This window comes from Phalacrocorax carbo, chromosome 9 (genome assembly GCF_963921805.1).
Source record: "Phalacrocorax carbo chromosome 9, bPhaCar2.1, whole genome shotgun sequence".
Classification (NCBI taxonomy): domain Eukaryota; kingdom Metazoa; phylum Chordata; class Aves; order Suliformes; family Phalacrocoracidae; genus Phalacrocorax; species Phalacrocorax carbo.
The window spans coordinates 10881371-10892557 of NC_087521.1; the positions used below are offsets into that span (position 1 = coordinate 10881371).

General features: G+C 57.8%; 1 protein-coding gene across 1 annotated transcript; it reads right to left on the reverse strand.

The window, feature by feature from the left end:
- Positions 1-628: 628 nt before the first annotated feature.
- On the reverse strand, positions 629-9054 carry NKX2-1 (NK2 homeobox 1). The gene is made up of 3 exons (XM_064460293.1): positions 8856-9054; positions 3763-4139; positions 629-2959 (listed from the first exon to the last, which is right to left on the reverse strand). Exons 1-3 carry the CDS (start codon positions 8906-8908, stop codon positions 2289-2291), a joined length of 1101 nt encoding a protein of 366 aa, XP_064316363.1. The 5' UTR covers positions 8909-9054; the 3' UTR covers positions 629-2288.
- Positions 9055-11187: the final 2133 nt, after the last annotated feature.

The following is an 11187-nucleotide window of genomic DNA, read 5'->3' on the forward strand; positions in this document are numbered from 1 at the left end:
ACACAAACTAGCACTTGGTGTCCGAGTAACACCGGGTATCTTGTCTAAATAAAAGACTGGAGCTTTCGAAAGCTGCTACTTAAATTGGATGTTGGGTTGCTTCCATCCCGGGCAAGCTGCTTGCTTTCTCTTAAAACTATGAGCATTTCATAATACCCCTGCAATTCAGAGGTCTTTCAACGATTGCGATTCGCTTCCGTGGTTTAACTGAGGGGACCTGGAGAAAAAAACGAAACCGAGCAGCAGATGCGAAGGAAAACACGCTACGAGGTCTTTTAGGATGGGGGACTTCTTATTTTGTTACACTCACAAAAGGGATGTTTGGGACCTGAACGATGGCGAATTACATGTATTTCGGGCTTGTCCGATACGAGCTGCTTAACTTGATACGCTTTATATATTTACAGCAAAGTTAATATCTAAATGCCTTGCATTACCCATAATATTTGCCTTCCTACCAAACGCCCCTTGGTGCCTCAGCCAGGCGAGCACCCCGCGCACCCACGCACACCCCCACGTGAGCGCACACGCACTTTCTCCTCGTCTCCTTATTTACAAGCTTCCCAAGTCACTACGGGGGGGGGGGATAAAAATAAAATAATAATAAAAAAAGAACCAACCCCCCAAACCCACAAAGCAATCTGCGTTAAACTGAGATGCAGCCTGCGGCTAACCTTTTGCCTGGGTAATGGGTGGACGTGGGCAGGAGAAACTGCGTGGCCGTGTGTGCGTGTGCGTGTGCGCTTGCGGAGGTGGGTACGTGCAGAAAATCAAATACAGTCTGATAAAGAAAGTTAATTCAAACTACGTGTCTTAGACAATAAACTATCTTTTAATTTTGATTATAGATAAGGTGACTGTCCTCCCCTTAAAATACAAGTACATGGGAAAACCTGGTAGAAATTTTTTTTTTTCACAAGATATTAAAACTGGACGCTTTTTAAATCGGCCGCATGTTCTATACCGTCAGCAGATTCTTCGTTAATTTGTTTCTAGTGGCGATAGATTTTTACCTTCTTTCTCCTCCGTGCCTTTGGCATTTGAATTTCTACTCCCGGAATACTTTGCTTTCTCTAGCAAGAAGTCTCTGAGGTGCCCCCCGCCCCCCAATAATCGGGCTAATGAATTTGGACTCGACCCCTTCGCTCTCGAGGCTGTGAATCCCGCGCGTTTTCTTGTCACTTCTGCACGCTAAGGACCGATCCTGCATCCCGTTTACTCCCTGGCGCAGCTCCCCTCTGGGACAGGGTCCGGGCCCTGGGAGGGGCAGGGGCCTTTCAGGGCTGGGCAGCGTCCCGGGTTGTTTTTCCATCAAGCAAAGACGAAAAAAAAAAGAAACAAAAAAGAAAAAAGAAAAAGATGCGGGGAAGGAAGGCTCGGGAGGGGGAACCAAAGGGAAATAACATAAAATAAAAAAGAATATTCGTAATGTGTATAATTTATTAGAAGCTTCTTAGGAACTATATTTAAGCCAAATATCTACATAAGTTACAACAGGAAAAGGCGGCGTGCGCAAATAACAAACTGCCAGAGGATTTACGACGGGGCGATCAGTGTCCATAAAAAAGGTGGGGGTTGGTTTGGTTGATTGTATTTTTTTTATCTTTTTACAACAAAATATACAGGCTACTAAAAACTATGGGTTTAGTCCAACTTTTGACAGCATTATACAGCTACAGGTTCACATCAAACGTAAAGAGGAAAATAAAAGCCAAGCCTTTGATGACTCCACGTCTCCATCCTCTGGCCCCGGCGGCGGGGCTGGGAGAGGAGACCGGGGGAGGGGGGAAGCTGCTTCTTGTGTCTGGGTGACGCGAATGCGGTTTTTTTTGGGAAAACCACCCCATCCCCCAAAATCTCTATATTTACATGCAAGTCCTAGACGCTGGCAAAGTGTACATCTGAAATCCAAGCCTTCGGGCCATGCCTACCGATGGTCCCCTTTCTGCAGATTGCTCCGTGGTTATTAGTCAGATATTTTTTTAACACCCCATACAACAACCTTGGGGGAAAAAAAATAAAAGGAAAAAAAAAAGACCCAAAACCATCAAGAGTAACAACAAAACTGAACAACAACAAAAAGTCTCTCTCAGAGGTCCTCAGAGAACCACTCAGTAAAACGGGGAGGGAAAAGCGATAAAAAAGAAAGGAAGAAAAAAAAAAAAAAAAGAAAAGAAAACCACCCAGTAGTTAGGACAGGACAGAGATTTGTGTGACTGGGAAAATCTGCTCTTTTTTTCTTTTTCTTTTTCCTTTTTTTTTTTTTTCTTTTGCTTTGTTTAATCCTTTCACCAGGTCCTACCGTATAGCAAGGTGGAGCAAGACATGGCAGTGCCATAGTCAGAAGTAGAAGAGTTTAGGTGAGACAAACTGGAGACTTGACTCTGCAGAGAGGAAGGGCTGGCCGAGTGCTGTCCCATGTCTGGAGACTGCCCCGCACTGTTTGTCTGGTGGCTCTGATGCTGTCCGAGGCTGTTGCCATTGGTAGCCACTGTGATCGTTGTAGCTGCCTGCTGCTGATGGCTCTGGATAGCTGCCGTGGGTGTGTTGGAGCCTGCTTGGCAGGGCTTGCCATCCTTTACAAGCACTGGCACCGCCACCCTTCTGGGAGACTGCTGCTGCTGGCAAGAGCCGTTCTCCTGTTGCATCTGCTGCTGCGCAGCCTTGTCTTTGGCCTGTCGTTTCATCTTGTAGCGGTGGTTCTGGAACCAGATTTTGACCTGAGTCGGGGTGAGATGTATCATGCTGGCTAAATGTTCCCTCTCCGGGGCGGAGAGGTATTTCTGCTGCTTGAAACGTCTCTCCAGCTCGTAAACCTGGGCCTGGGAAAAAAGGACCCTCCGTTTCCTCCGCGGCGTGCTCTGGAGCGGGGCCATGCTCTTGCTCACGTCTCCCAGGGAGCCGAGGCTGCCCATGCCGCCCATGTTCATGCCCGAGGACGGCGCCATGAAGCGGGAGACTGCAAGGGAGAAGGCGGCACGTTTTAGGCGGCTCGGCCTGGGCCGGCCCGAGCGGGGCCCCGCGCTCCCGCCGCCGCTCGCCCCCGGCGGGGCCCCGCAGCCCCCCGGCAGCCCAGCCCCGGCCAGGGACTCGGGACGCCCCCGCTCCCAAACAACGCCCCGCGTCCCCAGGGCGAGCGGCGGCCGACGGGACCCCCTTCTCGCCCGGCTCAGCCCTGGTGAATGAAGGCGACCGCTCTCCCCTCGCCCTGCCCGGGGCGGGGGGCGTGGGGGAGTGACACCCGAGCAAGTACCTGCTGTGACAGCGCGGCGGGAGCGGCCGGGGACCGGGGCTCCGCCGGCGCCGGCCGGGGCAGGCTCGCCCGCTCCCCCCCGCGCCTCCCGGGACGCGGCTCCTGCGGCTCCGGCTTACCCTCCTCGCCTGCCCGGTGCCGGCCGGCACGCAGGCGGAGAGGCACCGCCGGCTCCCTGCCGGGCCCCCCGACCGCGCCGCTCCCGCCCCGCTGGACGGCGAGCCCCGGGCTCCCGCTCCCCGCCACAGCGGGGCTTCCCACCCACCCTCTTCCCCCCGCAAAAGCAGCCCCGGGAGTCTGACATGGAACCAGCCGGGGGTAGGAGGGACCGGGCACGATCCTCGGGCAGGAGGAAGAATTCGGGGGGGCGGAGGGGCGGGGGGGGGGGGCGGCTGGGATTTGGACAGGCGTTTGTCCTGGCGCGGAGCCCCCGGCGCCCGGCGCCCGCGGTGCGGCGGGGCAGGTGCGCGGCCACCCCCCGCCGGCCACCCAGCCCCGGGCTGACTTACTTGAGGAGAAGCGGGGGTCCGGGTTGGTGCCGTACCATCCTGTGGCCGAAGCGCTGTTCCGCATGCTGTCCTGGTAAGGCGGGAGCTCGCTCATGTTGCCCAGGTTCCCATTGCAGTAGCCCCCCATCGTAGCATGGGAGAGCTGGGGGACCCCTGCCGCTGTCATATGGTAGGCGGCAGTCACCGTTCCGTTGTGGCCCATGGGGTGCTGCTGCATGGCCGGCTGAGAAACCTGAGACTGTCTGTAGGCTGACAAGGGAGCCCCCAAGTTACTGCCCTCCATGCCCACTTTCTTGTAGCTTTCCTCCAAAGGACTCAAGATGTCAGACACTGAGAAAGGAGTCGTATGCTTTGGGCTCATCGACATGATTCGGCGGCTGGGGAAAAAAAAAAAAAAAAAAAGGAAGGGGAGGCAAATCTTTTTTTTTTTTTTTTTGCCAAATATTCTGGTGTTGCCTTAACGCCGATCTTGTTGGATGTACACGTAACCGAGTGGACGAAGTCCGCCTTAATTGGATTGAGTGGAGGCTCAGGGCTGCCTTTCGTTTGTTTTAGCCAGACGCCAGGTTTTAGGCTGCCACCAGAGGCGGGGCATAGGCACTAAAGCAACAAGACAATAGAAGCCTACATCTTGCCCAAGATAATTAGCTTACATGCTGATGACAAGGTAAACACCTTTAAGTTTTACTTGTCAGGATTTTTTTTTTTTTTTATGTCTTAAAAAAAAGAGAGAGAGAGCGGGAGAGAGAGGGAAGGAGAGAGAGAGACCCCGTGAGCACAACTCATTTTATTTTTCTCGGGGGTGGCAATACCGTGGACGGGAAACGGAAAGCAAGACGAAAAGACCCCCATTTGACTGGGTGAAAGGATTTAAAATCAGCTCCCGGGTGGCAAGGCTGTCAGCCCAGCCTTTGTGAGAGCTGGGGAGACGGGGCTGAATGCCGGTGAGCAAAAGGACCGAGTCGCCCTCTCCCCCCGCTAAGTTCGGTCTGGCAGGAGCCCGGCCGCCGGGAGGGCGGCTCGCCGGAGGGCAGGCGTGTGGCCCTGGGCCACCGCTCCCAGCGCTCCGCACTCCCCGCACCGCCTTGCCAGGTACCCCGGCCGGCTGCTGCCTCCACAGCGCTTGGGATTTGGCGCCTCGGGACCCTCCTCCATGTCTGCTAAGACCCCCAGTGTGAGACCCCCAGTGCGAGGATGGTTTCTCTCCCTAAACCCATAAGTTCCGTCCAACTAGGGCTTTTTTTCTTTTCTTTTTCTTTTGTTTTATTTTCTTTTTTAACCTCAGGGAGAAATGGAAGATGCAAGTTTGCAAAAACAAGCAGTAATTTAATTGCCTGGGGCGAGAGACTGCTGAAAAATAGGTTAGCGCAAAATGTCGCTCGTTATTCTCAAAGGCAAAGACTGTCACAGGCTCTCGTGGTCCCTCTGAACCTGAAGCTGCTTTCTAAGGTTATTTATACAGCGCGGGAGCTGGCTGGAGAAGACCTCTCAGGTCATCTGCTGCAGCACCTTGCCAATGAATGCCCTGCAGTTTCGAATAAACTGCAATTTCTGGCACTTTCGGGTCTGTTCTGGGATCCGGTGTGGAAACAAAAGCGAGCCCATTCACAGCCACACACACGTACACGCAGCCAGCAGCTAATGCCACTGGGGTCTTTGAAGAAATCTCCCAAGTTGTCCTGTGTCTCCAGAGCTTATATTTCGGGGTGTTCCCGGGCAAAGGAGAGAAACCTCCCCTGAGCGTTTCACACCCCGGCCTACGGCCCTGGCAAACTCAATTTAATACAGCGATTACCTGAATATTAAGAAAATTACAGCGAAGGTGTAGTTAGCCCAGTGACTTTGAAGTGTCAAGTAACTATTTAGTAATTGCACTTGTAAATATGTTTGTGCTCGGCTGGTTCGTGCTTAAAAATGCAAAAGTGCACTTGCTACCCGGGAATAACCAAATATCTTTGTCTAAAGTGGCAGCATAAATAGCCGGTCGCTTTGTGACTGTGCTTGATATTAGTACATAAGGATCATTTTGCTTCAATTGGGAGGCTCTCATTCACTAGGCAAGAAACCGTTTAGGAGAAAGTAGGTTCCCGTATGAGAGTTAACATCCTTCAAGTGTAAGCCTCAGCCTTGATTACACTTTAGAGCTCTGCAAGAGGTGAGCTTTTCCACACAAATATAATCGGGGGAACTTTCCTTCAATCAGGCCTCCAGCTCTCCTACATCATCTCAGCTGCCTCTTTCGGCACCAGCTCCCTCAAGGCTGAATACCCCGAAGTGGGCTTGTTGTGAGTCTGCTGGGTCACCAAAGGCAGGGAAGGGCGACTTTGGGCTAGAAAGGCGGCTGCTTTTACCTCTTGTCTTTCCTTTCCAGATCTTTAGATCTTGTCTTTCCAGATCCCTGGAACATTTCTCGTCCCCGCGTCCCCCTTTTTCCCTCCCTTTCTGCGCGTGCTTTTCAGTACGGTCTTTGGTTTTGCTCCTACAGAGAGAGACACTCGACCTTGCCTTGGTGGTTGTTGGGGTTCCCCCCCCCCCCTCCGCCCCGGATTTCTCAGGCACATCAGCTCCGTGCCTTTTTTACTAGCCTTAAAAAGGAGGGGGTGGGTGGAGGGGTAAAAAAACCTACCACAGGATACACCAAAATGACGCTGCGGTCGGCTCGAATCAGAGACGAACGGCAGCGACTGACCGCGCGATTTGTGGGGCAGGAGCAGCGACCCCGTTCCTGTGCAGGGAGTGCGAGGTGGGGCAGCCGGGGCGGCCCTGGCGCCGGCTCGGGCGGCGGCGGCGGCAGCGGGGACGGGAGAGGGGGCGGAGGGTCGCCCCGCCGCCCACCCTGCGCCTTGCCGGGACCGCCGCCGGAACGGCCGCTTCCCCCGCCGGCTGCGCCAGGGCCAGCTGATTTATCCTCCCGCTCGAAGGAGCGCAGGTTAAATCGCCTCCGAAACAATGCTCAATTAGATTAACCGGAGCGAGTCCAGCCTTGACTCTGCGCGGGGTCTTGCGAAGGGAGGTTAGTGCCAGATCTCCTCACCCCCCCTTGGCTGGGGAGCGGGCTGCAACTCTCCTCGTAGGTCTGACCGCTTAGTTAGAAACACCCCAACGCGCGTACAGGCACAGCGACACCCCGCAAGGTCCCGACAGTACTTTTTAGCCCCGCTAGACCGACCTAGTGAAAAGGAGGTCAGCCTCTGCTCCTCCTCTCCGGCCCCAAACGAACTGTAACGGGGCGAGTCAAGCCGCGGACGAGTGGCGAGAAAGCTTCTTCGCTGCTGCCCTGTCCCGTCCGCTCGCCCTTTTCTTTCAAACCCCCCACCCCAGTTTCTTCGGCCAGAGGTGGCTCCCCGCCGCCCCGGAGAGGGTGGCCGCCCCGACGGGGTCCTGCCTAGGCTGCCTCCAGTGATGTGTTCGTTTACCTGGTGATGCTGCTTAGTAAAACGCTCGAGTTAAAAGGAAATGCTAAGGAGGAGAGCAGGGAAGATGAGATGCGTTTTGCCTGGTGGAAGCATTTTCATGAGAAAGGCACGGTCTTCACCCCGTGTTTGCAGAATGCGGCTACACGGACGTCCCTTCAATAGCTTCTGACCCCACACAATCCGTTTGATAACACTCGAGAGGTGGAAGAATGGGAGACTTTGTCAATCAAATGGTGCCAATCCCAATGGAAACGGTGCCACCAAGACCGCAGCGCGTTTCCTCATCAACTGGATTGCGGGGGCTGGGAACTCAAGGATCAGCTTTTGAAAGTGCGCACAGGGCTCTCCAAAGACAACAATGTCTTTTTTATACGCGCTGCTGTGCCTCCCCAGGGGGAATCAAATGTGCTCGGCCAGCCTGAGCCGCCGAAGGTCTCCGGCTCTGCCTTGCCACCCATTGCGGCGGGCAGGAGCCGCCGAAGGGGGAGGAGGAGGGCATTTCTGCCTGGGCCGGCGCCTGACTCGCTCCTTGCCCCAAACTCCTTTTCCCTTCCTTCAGGCACCTGCAGCTCCCGCTGCGGCTCCGCGCCGTTCCCCCGCAAGCGGAGCCCACGCAGGAGCGCGGCCCCGATTCAGCACAAAACTTAAGCATGTGCGTTGGTGTGACGGCCGGCTGGGCGGGCTGAAACGCTCGGGGCACCTGGGCTCGGAGGGGAGACGGGAAGGGTCCCACGCAACCCCCAGGCAATTCTTTCTCAAGCAGAGAGACCCTTTCTAGGCGTAACTTCTTGATGCAAAGGTGTGAGGTGCTCCGTGCTCCCCGTGGGCCGGTTCGCGGGTGCGTGCTTTCCTGCGCCAAGCCACGGGCACACGAAGCACCCCCTGCTCAGCCCTGCCGGCCCCGCTCCCAGCGCCGAGGGGGCGGCCCTGTCCGCAGCCCTGCCCGCAGCCGTGCAGCCTGCCCTGCCCCGGGAGCGGGGCTCGGCGGGCTCTGCGGCGGGGCCAGCCGCTCCTGGAGGAGTCTGAGTTAAACGGGGCAAGAGCAGAGCTGGGACAGAACTCTTTCTTCTCTCCTGGTCATCGGCACAACTCTGACACATCCATAGAGAGATTGAAATTACCCTCCCAAAGCCCCGCGCCTGGAAAAGGGACACCACCGAGGCAGCTTGCTGCAACTCTCCCCTCTCGACCCAACCTCAGCGAGCTCACGGGAACTTCATCACTGATTTCTTGTGCATGTCGGTGTGATAGACCCCCTGTCCCCCTAGCCCCCCCCCTCCCCCCCAATGGTAGTTGTACCCAGACCCCACGGCGGGAGGGAGGGAGCGGGGGTTTCCGCGGTGACCGAGCAGGGCGGACACGGTGTGGCTGTCACTGCCGGCCGCGGGCAGGGCGCTGGGAGCCGCTCCCTGCCTGGAAAGCACATGCTTGGGCGTGTATGGCAGGAGTCCTACCCAGACACGCTCCCTGGGAGCTCTCCCTCGGCACAGAGCACGCGGGGGGGAAAAACTCTTGTGGCTCATGGGGACAATTCGCCACCGTGGGAAAGCTCCCCTGCCCCGTTTATCTCGTTAGGGTGGGAGAAACCCCGCAGTACACCGGTCGAAATCTCTTCCCCTGGCGCGGGAATCTAAGACGACAAGCGAAACCACCGAAGGCTAAAGTGCAAATCCTCACCCCTCCGCAGCGCAGGCACAGTTGCTCCTCCAGCTGCCCAGGGCGTGAAGCATCTCGTATCTGGGGTTTCTCGGGGCCCCTTCACCACCAGTCCCCGGCGGCCCCACTCGCAAGGCTCTGTGCGAGGGCAGCGCTGCCTACTCGCCGCTCTTTTCCCTCCTTCCCCAATTCCTGGCGGACGGCTGAGCCCTCCTGCCCTAATCCTCCGACACCCCCTCGTCTTTTCCTTTGCCGGGCCGTTCCCGACCAAGAGGGCCAGGGTGGGGCCAGGTACGGGGTGCCAGGGCAGGGCTGCCGGAGCTCCGTGCCAGGGCGGGGGCGGCCGGGCTGCGGGCACGCCTCGGCCCGGCGGCCCCACCGCGCCCCTCCGCGGCTGCCCCGCGTGGGCACCCGGGGGAAGGGGCTGTTTGTAGGCAGGGACGCCCCAGTAGCCTGGAGTGGGTAGCAGCAGTACCCGCGCCGATGTGTGAACTGCTGCCTGACACCCTCATCCTGGCACCTGTGTTATTAGCAATTAATATAATGTCCTCGTTAGTACTCCATATCTGGCTTCCTTAATGTCGGTAGACCGTCACCGTCGCAACCCTGTCAGTGCGCACACACAAGACCCATCGTTACCCCGAAGCGTCTTTGATACACCCAAGCCAGAGGTGATTTCTGCGGAGGAAGGTGTTTGTCGAGCCACTTCGCAAAAAGTTGTTCTATAGTTAAAAATATAGGCATGGGTTTTGTCGGTATAAATACATGCGTAAATGCTTTTTATCGATACGTGCCTATACACAGAATCCTGTGGGGATCGGTCTATTTATCTGTCTATCTGCTTTTAGGCGCAGCTATCGGGATACGGCATTAGGTAGCTTAGGAGTTACGTGCTTTTGTGGGTATACCCAGGCATGCCTACACACACACCCGTGTGCGGGGTGCATACCTCCGGCACACACACACACACACGCGTGCGGGGTGCGTACCTCCGGCAGCGGGTATGCGTGAGTATATATTTACGCATACATTCACAGTCCCCAGCCCTGTCGTCTCTAAGTGTTTCAAAAAGGAACTCAGCTTTTAAGTGGGTCACCTCGCCGCCCTGCCCGCCCCCCCGCCTTCTCGCGCCCTCCCCGTGGGCGCCGGCGCCGGGGGAAGGGGCTCTCGGCTCCCGGGCGGGGCCGGGCGCGGGGCCGACGGACACGCGTGTGCCCGTGGCTGCAGAGTGAAGAGGGAGGCTGGCAGCCGGCACCAGCGGTTTGCTTTACCGCAACCCTTTTCGGCGGCCGGGGAGGGGGGACGTTGCCCGCTGTCCCCTGGTCTGGTCTCGAAGCCCCGCCGTTGCCCGCGGGCTGGCCCGGCGAGGGGCCGGGGGAGCTGCAGCCCGCCCCGGGCGCGCTGCGGGGCAGGGGCTCCCCGCTCGCCCGCGCCTTCGGGGCTGCGCGGCCGGGGCCGGGGCCGCTCTCCGCGCCCGCCGGGAGTCCGTGCGCTGGCGGGAAGGCGACCTTTCCCCCTCGACCTTTCCCGGGGGGTAACCAAAGCTCCCTTTTATTTTCAATGTCACTTCGGAGTTTGCCTTTTGTTCCCCGCTACCTCTCGCTTCCAGGGATACTGGCGGCTCCCCGCTGGCTCGGGGAGGGGCGAGCGTTTGCAAAGATACCTCATTTATAAACGACAATGAAGCCCTTTCGACCAGCCCGGGTGGTGCCCGAGCTTTATTTTCGGCCTGGGGGGAAGGGAATTGTTTGCTTTGCTTTTGTTTTCACGGCAAAACTCGAGGGCAAGTTACATGAGGGCTGCGACGAGCCGCGGCCCTTCCTTCGTTGCCCAAAAGTACCGGACAGGGCCACCCGGCCGAAGGCCGGCCCATCCGCCGGCGCGCCCGCGGCAGCCTGGGAACCTGCCCAAACTGCGCGGCTCCCGGCTCGCTTCGGAGGGCCCGAGTGCTCCCGTCGTTGCCCCCAAAGCCTTCTCTGCCTCCCCTCTGCGGCTTGGCCTGGGTTTCCCCAGGGGCTTTAATTCGGAAGGAAGCTGACAGATGCCCCGTCGTGCCCTCGCCTGCTTTCTTTTTCTCTGCAAGGGCGACCACCGCAAGGCGGGACGCTGCGTTTGCGCTCCCGCGGCTCCAGCTGCCGGCCGTGCCCGGGGCGGGACGCGGCGGGGCAGGACCCCCGCAGCCCCTCGGGGCGGAGGCGACCCACAGCAGCCTCCGCTGGCCGCCGGGGGAAGTGCAGCGCTGGGCCCCGGCCCCGGGCCGCGGCTCCCCCGGCCCTGCCGACCGGCTGCCGCTCTTGAAATCTCGCCTTCGGGCCAGCGGGACAGGACGGAAAGAAATAGATGAGGAAGCATG

Excerpts from the sequence above, each read along its gene's own strand:
- NKX2-1 (XM_064460293.1), bottom strand. The coding sequence starts at position 8,908 with ATGCTTCACGCCCTGGGCAGCTGGAGGAGCAACTGTGCCTGCGCTGCG. Across the intron at positions 4,140-8,855 it reads TGTGCCTGCGCTGCGGAGGG|CCGCCGAATCATGTCGATGA; the intron begins GTGAGGATTTGC and ends TTTTTTCCCCAG. Across the intron at positions 2,960-3,762 it reads GGACCCCCGCTTCTCCTCAA|TCTCCCGCTTCATGGCGCCG; the intron begins GTAAGTCAGCCC and ends TCTCCCTTGCAG.